This window comes from Salvelinus namaycush, chromosome 22 (assembly GCF_016432855.1).
Source record: "Salvelinus namaycush isolate Seneca chromosome 22, SaNama_1.0, whole genome shotgun sequence".
Classification (NCBI taxonomy): Eukaryota; Metazoa; Chordata; class Actinopteri; order Salmoniformes; family Salmonidae; genus Salvelinus; species Salvelinus namaycush.
Window position 1 is genome coordinate 5,181,330 of NC_052328.1, and position 18,335 is coordinate 5,199,664.

Sequence of the window (18,335 nt, forward strand, 5' to 3'; positions counted from 1 at the left end):
GAGAGAAGCATATTTCAACCCTGCAGGCGCGACACAAAACGCAGAAATAAAAATATAATTCATGCCTTACCTTTGACGAGCTTCTGTTGTTGGCACTCCAATATGTCCCATAAACGTCACAAATGGCCCTTTTGTTCGATTAATTCCGTCGATATATCCAATATGTCCATTCATTTGGCGCGTTTGATCCAGAAAAACACCGCTTCCAACTTGTGCAACGTGACTACAAAATCTCAAAAGTTACCTGTAAACTTTGCCAAAACATTTCAAACTACTTTTGTAATACAACTTTAGGTATTTTTTTACGTAAATAATCGATAAAATTGAAGACGGGATGATCTGTGTTCAATACAGGATTAAACCAAACTGTAGCTAGCTTTCTGGTCACGCGCCTCTAACAAACAGGACACTTCGAGTGACCCTCGTTCAAAATGGCCGTACTTCATTACACAAAGGAAAAAACCTCAAACAATTTCTAAAGACTGTTGCCATCCAGTGGAAGCGGCAGGGACTGCAAGAAGGTCAATTAGAAATCTGGATTCCCAATGAACCCCATTGAAAAGAGTGACCTCAAAAAAAAACTCTGAATGGTTTGTCCTCGGGGTTTCGCCTGCTAAATAAGTTGTTATACTCAGACATGATTCAAACAGTTCTAGAAACTTCAGAGTGTTTTCTCTACAAATCTACTAATAATATGCATATCTTATCTTCTGGGGATGAGTAGCTGGCAGTTGAATTTGGGTATGCTTTTCTTCCAAACGTGAAAATGCTGCCCCCTATCCTAGAGAAGTTAAACAGCTTGGAAAATTCCAGAAAATGAATGATGTCATGGCTTTAGAAGCTTCTGATAGGTTAATTGACATCATGAGTCAATTGGAGGTGTACCTGTGGATGTATTTCAAGGCCTACCTTCAAACTCAGTGCCTCTTTGCTTGACATCAAAGCAAAATCAAAAGAAATTAGCCAAGACCTCAAGAAAAAAAATGGTAGACCTCCACAAGTCTGGTTCATCCTTGGGAGCAATTTCCAAATGTCTGAAGGTACCATGTTCATCTGTACAAACAATAGTACGCAAGTATAAACACCATGGGACCACGCAGCCGTTATACCGCTCAGGAAGGAGACGCGTTCTGTCTCCTGGAGATGAACGTACTTTGGTGAGAAAAGTGCAAATCAATCCCAGAACAAAAGCAAAAGGACCTTGTGAAGATACTGGAGGAAACAGGTACAAAAGTATCTATATCCACAGTAAAACAAGTCCTATATTGACATAACCTGAAAGGCCGCTCAGCAAGGAAGAAGCCATTGCTCCAAAACCGCCATAAAAAGCCAGACTACGGTTTGCAACTGCACATGGGGACAAATATCGTACTTTTTAGAGAAATGTCCTCTGGTCTGATGAAACAAAAATGGAACTGTTTGGCCATAATGACCATCATTATGTTTGGAGGAAAAAGGGGGACGCTTGCAAGCTGAAGAACACCATCCCAACTGTGAAGCACGGTGGTGGCAGCATCATGTTGTGGGGGGGGTGCTTTGCTGCAGGAGGGACTGGTGCACTTCACAAAATAGAAGACATCATGAGGCAGGAAATGTATGTGGATATATTGAAGCAACACCTCAAGACATGAGTCAGGAAGTTAAAGCTTGGTCGCAAACGGGTCTTCCAAATGGACAATGACCCCAAGCATACTTCCAAAGTTGTGGCAAAATGGCTTAAGGACATCAAAGTCAAGATATTGGAGTGGCCATCACAAAGCCCTGACCTCAATCCTGTAGAAAATGTGTGGGCAGAACTGAAAAAGCGTGTGCGAGCAAGGAGGCCTACAAAACTGACTCAGTTACACCAGCTCTGTCAGGAGGAATGGGAAAAAAATTCACCCAACTTATTGTGGGAAGCTTGTGGAAGCCTACCCGAAACTTTTGACCCAAGTTAAACAATTGAAAGGCAATGCTACCAAATACTAATTGAGTGTATGTAAACTTCCTACCCACTGGGAATGTGATGAAAAAAAAGCTGAAATAAATCTCTACTATTATTCTGACATTTCACATTCTTAAAATAAAAGTGGTGATCCTGACTGACAGGGAATTTTTACTAGGATTAAATGTCAGGAATTGTGAAAAACTGAGTTTAAATGTATTTGGCTAAGGCGTATGTAAACTTCCAATTTCAACTGTACTTTCCCTCTGTCACATGACATGTTGCTAGACAATTTACCCCTTCTCTTTAGCAAACACACACACGGGCATTCTCTCTGTCACACACACAAAAGAGGTACGAGGACAGAGCACGCAGCCTTGGTAAAGAAAATGACAGATCTATTCCTGTGGAAGACCGAGTCTCCCACTCCAGCAGTTAACACTTCATCAAATCTAGAGCACTCGCCCTGCCCCCCCTGCCACACAAACACTTTTCATTAAGTAGCCTAGTAATACAAGCACAGGAAAACTGATACTGATTTTCTCTCGTACCACCCACACACAATTTAATGTTTCCCAGTAGAAGAGGTCGTTTTGTTGCTGCGTCATCCCTCTGTGCTAGCCTCTAGCCTTGCAGCGGTGTTGGCATGTATATTTATGGCAGGGGCGTAGGAAGCAGAGAGAGCACTGGGGGTTTAACAACCTGTCCTTACCATCACAACCTGATCATAAATTGCTATTGAAAAAAAGTGACTTGCTATGGCTTTACGTCACCTGCCATCCCATGGTTGGAGTTATTTATCCAATACAACCCAGTGTTCTTCAAATGGAAGCTTCTCTAACATCAGATATGTACAGTGCGGTGTCCCTCAGGGCATGTTCCACAATCTACATGTCAGCACCCAAAGCCAGTGAGCTCACTGAATAAGGAGAGAGTCTCAAATATAATTGTATTGGTCACATACACATATTTAGCAGATGTTATTGCAAGTGTAGCGAAATGCTTGTTATCTTAGCTCCAACAGTGTAGTAGTATCTAAAAACAATTCACAACAATACACACAAATCTAAAAGAAAGCAATTAAGAAATATTAGATTGACATTGCTCTGAGTGGCATTGACTAAAACAGAATACAGTATATACACATTTGAGATGAGTAAAGTAGTATGTAAACATTATTAAAGTGGCCAGTGATTCCATGTCTATGTATACAGGGCAGCATCCTCTAAGGTGCAGGGTTGCGTAACCGGGTGGAAGCCGGCTAGTGATGGCTATTGAACAGTCTGCTGGCCTTGATAGAAGCTGTTTTCCAGTCTTTCGGTTCCAGCTTTGATACATCTGTACTGACCTCGCCTTCTGGATGATAGCGAGGTGAACAGGCAGTGGCTCGGGTGGTTGATGTCCTTTTTCTTTTTGGCCTTCCTGGGTCATTGGGTGCTGTAGGTGTCCTGGAGGGCAGGTAGCTTGCCCCCAGTGATGCATTGGGACCACCCTCTGGAGACCTGCGGTTGTGAGCGGTGCAGTTGCCATACCAGGTGGTGATACAGCCCAACAGGATGCGCTCAATTGTGCATCTGTAAAAGTTTGAGGGTTTGGGGGCTGAGACAAATTTCTTCAGCCTCCTGAGGTTGAAAAGGCTCTGTTGCGCCTTCTTCACCACACTGTGTGGGGTGGACCATTTCAAATCGCCAGCGATGTTTACGCCAAGGAACATGGAGCTTTCCACCTTCACTGCGGCCCCGTCGATGTGGATAGGGTTGTGCTCCCTCTGCTGTTTCCTGAAATCCACAATCAGCTCCTTTGTTTTGTTGATTGAGGTTCAGTTCCTGGCACCACTCTCCCAGGGCCCTCACCTCCTCCCTCTCGTCCTTGTTGGTAATCAAGGCCACTACTGTTGTCGTCTGCAAACTTGATTGAGTTGAAGGCGTGCATGGCCACGCAGTCATGCGTGAACAGGGAGTACAGGAGGGGGCTGAGCACGCACCCTTGTCAGAATGGGTGATTATTAACAAACTGGTCTTAAATACATGTACATTAAAAGCATTGTATTTGGTTAAAAACTTCCTCTAAGGCCTCCACCTCAACTGGAGTTGTACATAAAGGGTGTGACCGGTAAAATGGTCAAGTGCAGCAAAACAGAGCAGCGCGCCATGCCCTTAACTGCACATACAGAACTAACACGTATGCCAGTCTTTCCTGGTTAAGGGTTGACGAGGGATTAACTGCTTCTCTTCTAGTAATGAGAAATATTATAAGTAACAAATTACAGATTGTCTGTATAATCAAAACATTCACTCAGACACCATACATACCCTACTACAAGACATGCAACCAGGGGTCTCTTCAAATCAAATAGTATTGGTCACATACACATGGTTAGCAGCTGTTATTGCGAGTGTAGCGAAATGCTTGTGCTTCTAGTTCCGACAGTGCAGTAATAGCTAACAAGTAATCTAACAATTCCACAACAACTACCTAATACACACAAATCTAACTAAAAGGATGGAATAAGAATATATACATATAAAAATATGGATGAGTGATGACCGAGCAGCATAGCCAAGGGGCAATAGATGGTATAAAAATACAGTGTATACTAGGGGTGAAACGGTTCACAAAACTCATGGTTCGGTACATCAACAAAATAAATGCCTGATAAATACGTAATTTGTATATAGATTTTCCATTTATTATAATAGTAAACATAGGTAGCTTGAATTCCCAGGACATATGGAAACAAAGGGACAACAAAAAACAGCAGTGCCTGCCTGATAACATTAAATAAAATAGTCATTTAAAACAGAACTTCAACAAGAGTGCATAGTCCAGCAGCATATCAAAATTAAAGGCACATAGCACCACTTGAGACATGATCAGATTTAAGTTTCCTTCAAGAAGATTAGTCTATCCACATCATCTGCAGTGAGCACAGATCGGCTTGCTGTGAAAATGTCAGCCGCTGTGGAGAATACCCTCTCGCTAGGGACAGAGGTCCCAGGCACAGCCAGGTAGCGCCTTGCTAACATGGCAACATGAGGGTATATTAACTCTTTGGTCTTCCACCATGTAAGTGGATCAGCATCCAGGGGAATACAGTCCACCTCCTCCTCTATGACCTTGACCTTTGACTTGGTTCCCTGCTCCTGGGTCGTGAAACAACTCCCCAAAAAGCTCAGCCATGGCAGACTTCTTTTCTGGAGGAGAACCCCTGTCGTCTGCCATCTCTGGAGAGGGGTTGGCTCCTGTGGCATCTGTGGCTTGACACTGCAGAATTAAATTAGATTAAAATTACTATCTCTGAAGAGGCTTTAAAAATATGATTTGTTAGAAATATATATCAGACACTATGACAATTTCAACTTTATAATTAATTGTTAAATCACTAATTAAAATACAATACCTGTTGTATATTGGTCACAATCTCTGCTGTGAATTCATTGTAGATTCTCAACCGAGCAGCAGCATCCAGGTGCAGCAGGGACTTGTAGCAGGGGTCCAAAGCGGTGCTCTTGTGTAAGCAGTCTTTGACACCAGGGTCAGCATATCTAGGCTCCAGGTTAACTCTGATAACAGTCTTGACCTCCCTTACTGCGGGTTCATCTTCATCAGATGCCACCATTTATTTCAGGATCATTGTTTTCATAAGCAAGACCATGAAAACTGATGGAATGCTCTCAGTGCATATCAGTGTTGTGACTGTTTTGAGAGGTTTGCACACTTTGATAACTTCTTCTGCTAGTCTTATGTCATTTTCAGACAGACACAATATCTTTGCCATTCTTCCTCACAGCTTGATCAGTCAGTGTAGAATACGCACAACTTTCTGCTCAAGGTATCGCTCAACCATGTCATGGCTTGAATTCTATCTAGTAGGGACATCTTGGATTGGTTTGTGGTTTGGCAGCCCCTACATCTCCTGTTGTGTCTTGAAAACATGTGCAGCAGTTGTGCTTTAATGAAAGGATACCACCTTCCTGATCTTTGCTAGGAGGCGAGAGACTGGATTCACTGACATTGCTTTTTGAGATGCTAGATTAATAACGTGAGCAAAAGCATCCCATCTGGTGTCCCAGTCCAGCTAGTGCAACTGCATTTACAATATTTCTAGCGTTGTCAGTGGTCACAGGAATCGTTACGTTATCCCTCTCCAACTTCCACACTGCAACTACTTCTCTCATCCCAAGTTTACACTGGTGTGACTACTCAAGGGGACGTGTTTGAATGGCATTGCTTTTCATCTCCCACTCTGCCGTAAGGAAATGAGCCGTTACAGTAAGGTAGCTCTAGACGCTCTAACAGACAGTTGGACAACAGACGGCGTTTCTGACAACTCGCGCTCAAGTTGTTCTTTAGGTTTTTTGGTATAAGGAAGGTTTTGTGTACGGGAAGGAATAGTGAAGCGCGGCTCGACCACTAAACATGTTTCATTCTCTACCTCTAACTGTATTTCAAATCTATAATACTCCCCCACTTAACATACTGCTTGACTAGTTGGGCCCAAGCTTGCTGTACAACATTAAAACCTATTCAGTCTGTCTACAAAACAGGCTCTCAAAGTGCTTGATAGGAAGCCCAATAGCCAGCATCACTGTTACATCCTCAGAAAGCATGAGCTCCTGAGTTGGGAAAATCTTGTGCAATACACATGCACATTTGTGGCCTGCTGGAGGTCATTTTGCAGGGCTCTGGCAGTGCTCCTCCTTGCACAAAGGCGGAGGTAGCGGTCCTGCTGCTGGGTTGTTGCCCTCCTACGGCCTCCTCCACGTCTCCTGATGTACTGGCCTGTCTCCTGGTAGCGCCACCATGCTCTGGACACTACGCTGACAGACACAGCAAACCTTCTTCTCACAGCTCGCATTGATGTGCCATCCTGGATGAGCTGCACTACCTGAGCCACTTGTGTGGGTTGTAGACTCCGTCTCATGCTACCACTAGAGTGAAAGCACCGCCAGCATTCAAAAGTGACCAAAACATCAGCCAGGAAGCATAGGAACTGAGAAGTGGCCTGTGGTCACCACCTACAGAACCACTCCTTTATTGGGGGTGTCTTGCTAATTGCCTATAATTTCCACCTGTTGTCTATTCCATTTGCACAACAGCATGTGAAATGTATTGTCAATCAGTGTTGCTTCCTAAGTGGACAGTTTGATTTCCCAGAAGTGTGATTGACTTGGAGTTACATTGTGTTCCCTTTATTTTTTTGAGCAGTGTATGATTAATGTATTGTTCGGTTCGCAGTGTGTACCGAACCGTGCACCCTGTACCGAATGCTTCAATACGAATACATGTACGTTTCACCCCTAGTATATAGGTATGGGATGAGGTAGGCAAGATATGTAAACATTAATAAATGGATCACTAGTCACTTTAATAAAGTGGCCAATTATTTCAAGTCTGTATGTAGGCAGCAGCCTCTCTGTGCTAGTGATGGCTGTTTAACAGTCTGATGTCCTTGAGATAGCGGTCCCAGCTTTGATGCACCTGTACTGACCTCGCCTTCTGGATGGTAGCGAGGTGAACAGGCAGTGGCTCGGGTGGTTGTTGTTCTTGAACTTCCTGTGACATTGGGTGCTGTAGGTGTCCTGGAGGGCAGGTAGTTTGCCCCCAGTGATGCGTTGTGCAGACCACACCACCCTCTGGAGAGCCCTGCCGTTGTGGGCAGTACAGTTGCCGTACCAGGCGGTGATACAGCTCGACAGGATTCTCTCAATTGTGCATCTGTAAAAGTGTGTGAGGGTTTTAGGTGACAAGCCAAAGTTCTTCACCCTCCTGAGGTTGAAGAGGCGCTATTGCGCCACCTTCACCACACTGTCTGTGTGGGAGAACTATTTCAGTTTGTCCGTGATGTGTACACTAAGGAACTTGAAGCTTTCCACCTTCCCCACTGCTGTCCCGTCGATGTGGATAAGGGGGTGCTCCCTCTGTGGTTTCCTGAAGTCAACGATCTGTTTTGTTGGCGTTGTTTCCCTGACACCACACTCCTCACCTCCTCTCTGTAGGCCGTCTCGTCATTGTTGGTGACCAAGCCTACTACTGTTGTGTCATCTGCAAACTTGATTGAGTTAGAGGTGTGCATGGCCACGCAGTCATGGGAAAACAGGGAGAACAAGAGGGGGCTGAGCATGCACCCTTGTGGGACCCCTGTGTTGAGGATCAGCAAAGGGGTGATGTTTCCTACCTTCACCACCTGGGGGCTGCACGTCAGGAAGTCCAGGACCCAATTGCACAGGGCGGGGTTGAGACCCAGGGCCTCAAGTTTGATTGATGAGCTTGGATGGTACTATGGTGTTGAATGCTGAGCTGTCGTCAACGAACAGCATTCTCACATAGGTATTCCTCTTGTCCAGATGGGATAGGGCAGTGTGTAGGGGATTGCATCGTCTGTGGACCTATTGGGGCAGTATGCAAAATGAAGTGGGTCTAGGGTGGTGTATGGATCCTTGACTAGTCTCTCAAAGCACTTCATGATGACAGAAGTGAGTGCTATGGGGCGATAGTCGTCCGTTACCTTGGCCTTCTTGGGTACAGGAACAATGGTGAAGCTTGTGGGGACTGATATAGGGAGAGATTGAATATGTCCGTAAACACACCAACCAGCTGGACTGCGCATGCTCTGAGGACACTGCTAGGGATGCCGAATGGGTCATACACCTTGTGTCATAGCCGTTGAATTGCGAATCCACTTTGTCCCTATACCGACATTTCACTTGTTTGATTGCCTTGGAGGGAATAACTACACTGTTTGTATTCAGCCATATTCCCGGTCATCTTTCCATGGTTAAATGCGGTGGTTCGCACTTTCAGTTTGGCGATAATGCCACCATCTATCCACAGTTTCTGATTAGGGTAGGTTTTAATAGTCACAGTGGGTACAACATCTCCAATGCACTTCCTTATAAACTCACTCACAGAATCAGCATATAAATCGATATTATTCTCTAAGGCTACCCGGAATATTTCGCGTGAACAGAAAAATCTTGAAGCGTGAATTCAGATTTCAACGCTGGTCTGACCATAGTTCTTATCACGGGTACATCCTGTTTGAGTTCCTGCCTATAGGACAGGATGAGGAAAATGGAGTCGTGGTCAGATTTGCCGAAGGGGTGCGGGGGAGGGCCTTGTATGCATCGCGGAAGTTAGAGTAGCAGTGATCGAGTGTATTACCCGCACGACTGCTACAATCAATATGCTGAATATGCTAACAAATTCCCCTTGTTAAAATCACCAGCTACAATAAATGCAGCCTCAGGATATGGTTTCCAGTTTGCATAAAGTCCAGTGAAGTTCCTTGAGGGCCATTGTGGTATCGGCTTGAGGGGGGGGGGGGGGGGGGGGGGGGGGGGGGGGGGGGGTATACACGGCTGTGACAATAACCGACGAGAATACTCTGGGGAGATAATATGGTCGGCATTTGATTGTGGAATTCTAGGTCAGGTGAACAAAAGGAGTTGAGTTCCTGTATGTTGTTATGATTACACCATGAGTCATTAATCATGAAGCATACACCCCCACCCTCCTCCTTCCCAGAGAGATTTTTATTTCTGTCGACGCGACGCATAAACCCAGGTGGCTGTACCGACCACGACAACATATCCCAAGAGAGCCATGTTTCCATGAAACAGACTGTTACAATCTCTGATGTCGCTCTGGAAAGCAACCCTTGCCCCCATTTCGTCTACCTTGTTGTCTAGAGACTGAACATTGGCGAGTAATATACTCTAAAGCGGTGGGTGGTGTGCATGCCTTCGAAGCCTGACCTTGAGGCCACTCCATCTACCTCTTCTGCGGCGACGTTGTTTTGGGTCGGCCTCTGGAATCAAATCAAATGCCCTGGGTGGTGGTGCGAACAAAGGATCCGCTTCAGGAAAGTCGTATTCCTGGCCGTAATGTTGGTAAGTTGGCGTCGCTCTGATATCCAATAGTTCTTCCCGGCTGTATGTAATAACACTTCAAGGTTTACTGAGCTAACAATTAAATAATACATAAAATAAAATACTGCATAGCTTCCCAAGGACTAGAAGCAAGGTGACCCTCTGTCGGCACCATCTTGCAAATCCAAGTCCAAAACAAATTCATGGCAACGCACAGTTCTATACAGAGCCATGATTGCATGTTACTCCCATCTCCAATTACTCAAGCAATCAGCAAAATTACCTTTACAAAGCGGACTTAACAACTAATGGACCGGCAGGGACTGTAAGGGGACACACAAGCACACTACAAAAATTAAAATAAAATAAAAAACACTTGTATTATTACATTTAAAAATGTGTGGCTGTCCATGTCCATCAGCATGTTGTTACCTTTTTGTGGACCCCAGGAAGAGTAGATGCTGCTTCCGCAAAAGCTAATGGGAATCCGAATAAAACATTTTAAAAAGTCACCTCCACACAGTGCATTCAGACGCCTTGACTTTTTCCACATTTTGTTACGTTACAGCCTTACTCTAAAATGGGTTAAATAAATAAAAATCTCAATCTACACACAATACCCCACAATGACAAAGCAAAAACAGGTATAGAAATTTTGGCCAATGTAAAAAAATAAAAAATATTACATTTACGTAAGTATTCAGGCCCTTTGCTATGAGACTCGAAATTGAGCTCAGGTGCATCCTGTTTCCATTGATCATGCTTTAGAGGTTTCCACAACTTGATTGGAGTCCACCTGTGGTCAAATTAATTGATTGGACATGATTTAGAAAAGGCACACACCTGTCTATATAAGGTCCCACAGTTGACAGTGCATGTCGAAGCAAAAACAAAGCCATGAGGTCAAAGGAATTGTCTAGAGCTCAGAGACAGGATTGTGTCGAGGCACAGATCTGGGGAAGGGTACCAAAACATTTATGCAGCCTTGAAGGTCCCCAAGAACACAGTGACCTCCATCATTCTTAAATGGAACTTTGTAACCACCAAGACTCTTCCAAGAGCTGGCCGCCTGGCCAAACTAGGCAATCGGGGGAGAAGGGCCTTGGTCAGGGAGGTGGTCAATCTGACAGAGCTCCAGAGTTCCTCTGTGGAGATGGGAGAACCTTCCAGAAGGACAACCATCTCTGCAGCACTCCACCAATCAGGCCTTTATGGTAGATTTACTGAGGAGTGGCTTCCGTCTGGCCAAAGGCACATGACAGCCCGCTTGGAGTTTGCCAAAAGGCACCTAAAGACTCTCAGACCATGAGAAACAAGATTCTCTTGTCTGATGAAACCAAGATTGAACTCTGGACTGAATTCCAAGCATCACATCTGGAGGAAACTGGCACCATCCCTACAGTGAAGCATGGTGGTGGCAGCATCGTGCTGTGGGGATGATGTTTTTCAGCGACCAGGAGACTAGTTAGGATCGAGGGAAAGATGAACGGAGCAAAGTACTGAGATCCTTGATGAAAACCTGCTCCAGTGCATTCAAGACTAGTCTCAGAATGTCCTTGAGTGGCCCAGCCAGAGCCCAGACTTGAACCCGATCGAACATCTCTGGAGAGACCTGAACATAGTTGTGCAGAGACGCTCCCCATCCAACCGGACAGAGCTTGAGAGGATCTGCAGATTAGAATGGGAGAAACTCCCCAAATACAGGTGTACCAAGCTGGTATCGTCATACCCAAGAAGAATGTAATCGCTGCCAAAGGTGCTTCAACAAAGTACTCAGAAAAGGCACTGAATACTTATTTCAGTTTTTATCAAATTTGCAAACATTTCTAAAAACCTGTTTTTTCTTTATCATTATGGGGTAGTGTGTGTAGATTGACAAGGGGAACAAACAATCAATTTTAGAATAATGTTGTAACATAAAATGTGGGGGGGGGAATCAAGGGGTCTTAATACTTTCTGAATGCACTGGATATATAACTAAATGTAGCATTTAACCATTTCACATTTTATCAAGACAGGAATCAAGACAGGAATGAACTGGCTCACTAACACACAAAAAGTTAGGTAGGCCTACAGTGGCAACTCCTAACTTTAGGGAGCCATGTTAGAAATAATTACAGCTTTACCATCTCTCCCACACACTTCTGCACCTCTCTCCATCTAGCCTAACTCAAACTGCACCTATCATACAGAGGAAGTGAGTCCTCTCCGATGATGGAAAACATTTCAGAGAGGTGGGCCAGCGGGACGAGGGAGAGGAGATGGAGAAGACCTGGGCGTGCACCCCAAATGTCACCCTATTCCTTATATAGTGCACTACTTTCTAACCAGAACCCTATGGGCCCTGGTCAAAAGTAGTGCACTAAGTAAGGAATAGGGAGCCATTTCACAAGCAGCCCCGACATGACTTCCAGTGGGGGCTTTTTCTGAGAGGCGGAGTGGAACATGGCATAAGTCTTCATCTCTACTGTATCCGTTACATAGAGGTGTTGTAAACAGGTATGCCCTGTCTGTGCGTATATCTGTGTTTAGGTTTATAGTACCCTACCAGGCTTTCCTGGTTCACTGTGTATCCACGGGCTTATATGAACAAGGGTGTGGGCCTATTTTCTGCGTCCCAAATGGCACCCTATATAGTGCACTTCTTTTGCCCAGAGCTATGGCCCCTGGTCAAAAGTAGTGCACTACATAGGGAACAGGATGCCATTTCAAATCAAATGTTATTTGTCACATGCTTCGTAAACAGGTGTAAACTAACAGTGGCATGTTTACTTATGGGCCCTTCCCAACAATGCAGAGTGGAAGAAAATATACAAATAATAGCACAAGGAATAAATACACAATAAGTAACAAATTGGCTATATCCACAGGGTACCATTAAAGTACATATATGTACAGTGTCTTCAGAAATTATTAACACCTATTGACTTTGTTTCAGCCTGAATAAAAAAAATATTAAAATCTATGTTGTGTCACAGGCATACACACAATACCCCATAACGTCAAAGGGGATTTATGCTTTTAGAACATTTTGCAAATTAATTAAAGCATTCAAACCCTTTATGGCAAGCCTAAATAAGTTCAGGAGTAATGCTTAACAAGTCACATATTAAAGTTGCATGGACTCACCTGGTTTAAAAAATGTTGACTACCTCATCTCTGCAGCCCACACATACAGATAATTGTAAGGTCCCTCGTTCAAGCAGTGAATTTCAAAACAGATCCAACCAAAGACCTGGGAGGTTTTCCAGTGCCTTGCAAAGGGCACCTATTGGTAGATGGTAAAAATAAATAAGTAGACATTGAATATCCCTTTGAGCATGGTGAAGTTATTAATTCCACTTTAGATGGTACACCCAGCCACTACGAAGATACAGGCGTCCTTCCTAACTCAAGTTACCGGAGAGGAAGGACTATGACTGTTAAGAGTTTAATGGCTGTGATAGGATAAAACTGAGGATGGATCAACATTGTAGTTACTCCACAATAGTAACAGAATTGAGAAGGAAAAGGAGGAAGCCTGTACAGAATACAAATATTCCAAAACATGCATCCTGTTTGCAACAAGGCACTAAAGTAATACTGTAAAAAATGTGGCAAAGCAATTAACTTTTTGTCCTTAAAAGAAAGTGTTATGTTTGGGGCAAAAGCAAACCACCATATTACTAAGTACCACTCTCCATATTTTCAAGCATAGTAGTGGCTTCATCATGTTTTGGGTATGCATGCATGTAATCGTTGAGGACTGAGGAGTTTTTCAGGACAAAAAAAAAAAAATTAAATAGAGCTAAGCACAGGCAAAATCCTAGAGATAAACCTGGTTCAGTCTGCATTTCACCAGACACTAGGAGATTAATTCACCTTTCAGCGAGACAATAACCTAAAAACCAAGGCCAAATCTACACTGGCGTTGCTTACCAAGACAGTGAATGTTCCTGAGTGGCCGAGTTACAGTTTTGACTTCAGTCTATTTGAAAACATATGGCAAGACCTGAAAATGGAAGTCTAGCAATGATCAACAACCAATTTCAGGTTGAAGAACTTTGAAAAAAAAAAAAAAACATTTAAAAATGGGCAAATGTTGTAAAATCCAGGTGTGGAAAGCTCTTAGAGGCTTACCCAGATAATCAAACAGCTGTAATCAATGCAATAGGTGCTTATACAAAGTTGACTCAGGGGTGTAAATACTTATGTAAATTAGATATGCATTTAATTTTCAATAAATTAGCCAAAATGTCTAAAAACATGTTTTCACTGTCATTATGGGTTATTGTGTATAGATGGGTGAGAAATATATTTAATACATTTTGATATGTAGGGGCTAGACATTTTGGACATACCCAGAGAGAAAGGACCGTCAGAAGCTGAAATATGAGCAGTTATACGTAGCGCTTCCCTCACCTGATCAGTATTTATATGTATTAATCCACTCACTCAATGTTGTTCATTCATTACCATGTATCACTGTGGTGTGTCTCAGGATATCCTGCAATTGAACTGAGTGGAACTGAAGGGAGAGCTTGTGATAAATTGGCTCCATTCAGCCTCATTCATGAAAATTACAGCAAAAACGTCAGCTCCATTCATACGATTCAGAAGCAGGACAGAGAACGACTATATTCATAGGTGACTACTCCCACCTGCTGCCCATATGGGGAACTTCATTTATTCATTATTTCTAGATAAATCATCTTTCATGAAAAGGACTGGGAGCAGAGGTTGTGCATCCTTACACATATGCAACCTAGATCCTGAGGGGTGAAGATGTAGCCTAATATACACAATATTCTTGCACATTGTAAGCAAGCAAATGACCCAGCTGACATGAGATTCCAGCTTATTTAACCAATCAAAGATCATTCTCCACTGAATGCCCTCTTAATTTCCTGCCTTTAGACTTACCCGGTTTGGGGGTTGATTCTGGTCCTCTCCCGTCTGGAACAGACACTGGGTCTTTTCTAGCGGTTTCAAACTCGACTGGGGTGGTGTCTCCCTCCTCAGTCAGAATGGCTGTGACCACAGGACTCGCCACCTCAGGGTGACAGACTTTAGCAGGGCCGTGCAGTCCTCCCTCCTCACACAGCGAGTCCATGGGCTCCCCTGAACAGCACAAAGCCAGTCAGATAGTACTGATACACAATCAGTAGGTATTAATACTGTACTACAGTGAGGTCTGAATGTAAAAGGTTAGCCTGGTTAAACCAGACAGAACACTCACCATTTTCACTTGTTCTGAGGGTTCAGTCTGGTTTAACCAGGCTAATACAGAGTAGGGATGGGCATGTGAAATGATTTCACTGTTCGAGTAGTCCAGTTAAATAATGTTAGAGTAAAGAATAAATGCCAGAATGTTCAATTCTAAACCATTGTTATCATTACATTTCATTATGATTTCAATTACGAAAACAAGTCCAATTTGCCTTCAGAAAACCTTCACATCCCTTGACTTTTTCCACATTTTGTTGTGTTACAAAGTGGGACTAAAATGGATGATCTTTTTTTGACAACAATCTACAAAAATATTCTAATGTCAAAGTAAAAGAATGTAACATTTGAAGAAAAATAATAATAATGCCATATCTTGATTAAATAGGATAAGCATACCTTTTAAGCCCACGTACCCATTAAGCCCAATTCCATCTTTAGATTCAAATAAAAAAAATTAACCTTTTCTGCGGTTAAATGTTTCAAACAATTAATCTGGTTGTTATGTTGTGATAAGTTTTTACTCTAAGCCAATCAGATGTTTAATTATTAAAGTTAGACAGCTGAGGAACATGTTTAAATGCATTTTCTTATTTTACTGTTATATTGTTACATAAATGTCAAATTTACAAAAATAGCATCTCTCGTAAGCTTAAAGGGTACAGCAGCACAAATATCACTAACTCTACAGAATGGGAATAAATAAATATGGTTCAATGTTAACTTTCCATAATATTGTAGTCTATAGCGTATATTTATACACAAAATATTTATTTTTCACCATAAATCACTGTTGTTCCAATTAAGCGCAGTAGGCTCCTATTAAGCCTGGTTTGCATTGAAACATGTGGATAGTGTTGATGTATCCCTGATATTCAATGAACACGAGCATACACTTTTTTTGTTCAGATTTAAGTTAATTAAAACAAGTTACAGCTATGCATATTATGCATCTAGCCATGGTGTCTTTACCAAGATTAGAAACCTCTGTACTCTCTCCAAGACGTTTTGAGTGGACAGGTAGGCATCGATGCACAGAGAATAATGGATCACGGTTGAGGGATAGAAGACCAAGTGCTGGACAGAAATGCAAACAAATGAGGGACAAGAAGATTACTATTGAGTGACTACTCATGCACATTGTCATTGTTGTTATGTATGGCTGGGCAATATCGGCAAAAAAATTGGACCACAGCTACTCAACTTTTCGAAATGCCTACAAGGCCCACCCCAACCCTCCCTTCGGCAAACGTGATCACGAGTCAATTTTGCTCCTCCCTTCCTATAGGCAAAAACTGACACCGGAAGTACCCATGCTAGTGACTACTCAACACTGGTCTGACCAATCAGAATCCATGCTTCAAGAATGTTTTGATCACGCGGAATGGGATATGTTCCGGACAGCCTCAAAATAATATCGCCGAATACACGGATATGGTGACTGAGTTCATAAGGAAATGTATAGGAGATGTTGTACCCACTGTGACTATTAAAACCTACCAAAACCAGAAACCGTGGATAAATGGCAGCATTTGCACAAAACTGAAAGCGCGAACCACTGCATTTTACCATGGCAAGGTGACTGGGAATATGGCCAAATACAAACAGTGTAGTTATTCCCTCCGCAAGGCAATCAAACAGGCAATTCTACGGCTCAGACAAGACTTGTGGCAGGGTCTACAGACAATCAAGGACTACAAAGGGAAAACCAGCCACGTCGGACACCGATGTCTTGCTTCCGGATAAGCTAAACACCTTTTTCGCCTGCTTTGAGGACAACAGTGTCACCTAACAGCTACAAAGGACTGTGGGCTCTCATTCTCCGTGACCGACATGAGTAAGACATTTATTAAGCGTGTTAACCATCGCAAGGCTGCCGGCCCAGATGTCATCCCTAGCCGCATACTAAGACCAGTGTGTTTACGGACATATTCAATCTCTCCCTATCCCAGTCTGCTGTCCCCACATGCTTCAAGATGGCAACCATTGCTTTCTTGGGTACAGGAACAAAGGTAACTATTGCCCCGTAGCACTCACTTCTGTCATCATGAAGTGCTTTGAGAGACTAGTCAAGGATCATGTCACCTCTACCTTACACCCTAGATCCACTTCAATTTACTTACAGCCCCAATAGATCCAGACAATGCAATTGCACTGCCCTATCCCATATGGACAAGAGGAATACCTATGTAAGAACGCTGTTCATTGACTATAGCTCAGCATTCAACACCAAAATACCATCCAAGCTCATCATTAAACATGGGACCCTGGGTCTAAAACTGGGTCCTGGATTTCCTAATGGGCCGTCCCCAGGTGGTGAAGATAAGAAACACCTTCGCGTCGCTGATCCTTAACACAGGGGCCCCACAAGGGTGCGTGCTCAGCCCTCTCCTGTACTCCCTGTTCACCCATGACTGTATGACCACGCACGCCTCCAACTCAAACCATCAAGTTTGCAGACGACAACAGTAGTAGGCCTGATTAGCAAAAATGACGAGACAGCCTACAGGGAGGAGGTGAGGGCCCTGGAAGTGTGGTACAAGGAAATTAACCTCACTCAACTTCAACAAAACAAAATGAGCTGATCGTGGACTTCAGGACACAGCAGAGGGAGCACCCCACTATCCACAAGACCGCAGTGAAAGTTAAGTTCCTCGGCGTACACATCACGGAGAAACTGAAATAGTCCACCCACACAGACAGTGTGGTGAAGAAGGTGCAACAGCACCTCTTCAACCTCAGGAGGCTGAAGAAATGTGTCGTGTCACCTAAAACCCTTACAGGTGCACAATTGAGAGCATCCTGTCGGGCTGTATCACCGACTGGTATGGCAACTGCACCGCCCGCAACCGCAGGGATCTCCAGAGGGTGGTGCGGTCTGCTCAATGCATCACCGGGGGCAAACTACCTGCCCTCCAGGACACCTAGAGCACCCGATGTCACAGGAAGTTCAAAAAGATCATCAAGGACAACAACCACTTGTTAGATATTACTGCACTGTTGAAGCTAGAAACACAAGCGTTTCACTACACCCGCAATAACATCTGCCGAATGTGTATGTGACCAATAAAATTTGAGTTTGATGTTATACATAGGCTAAATATAAGCCTTCCACAACCATAAGACCCACTAATAATTGTATTTTTGCAATAGCCACTGACCTGGCTTTCAAGTCTATGAAAATTCCCTTTAAAAAAAAAAAGGACCTGGAACCATGCATAATGCACATTCACAAATAATTACTAACTTCTTGTAGCAGGCATTAGGCTATAGAAACATCTCAAGCCCACGTGCTAGTGGCCTCTCGAGTGGCGCTGCGGTCTAAGTCACTGCAT

General features: G+C 43.5%; 1 protein-coding gene across 3 annotated transcripts in view; it reads right to left on the reverse strand.

The window, feature by feature from the left end:
* Window positions 1-18,335, reverse strand: part of LOC120017473 (arginyl-tRNA--protein transferase 1) — a 174,332-nt gene that overhangs the window by 141,187 nt on the left and 14,810 nt on the right. For all 3 annotated transcript variants that reach the window (XM_038960242.1, XM_038960241.1, XM_038960240.1), the window contains exon 5: window positions 14,698-14,895. In XM_038960242.1, the coding sequence (XP_038816170.1) occupies window positions 14,698-14,895 (198 nt within the window). The remainder of the gene's footprint in view (window positions 1-14,697; window positions 14,896-18,335) is intronic.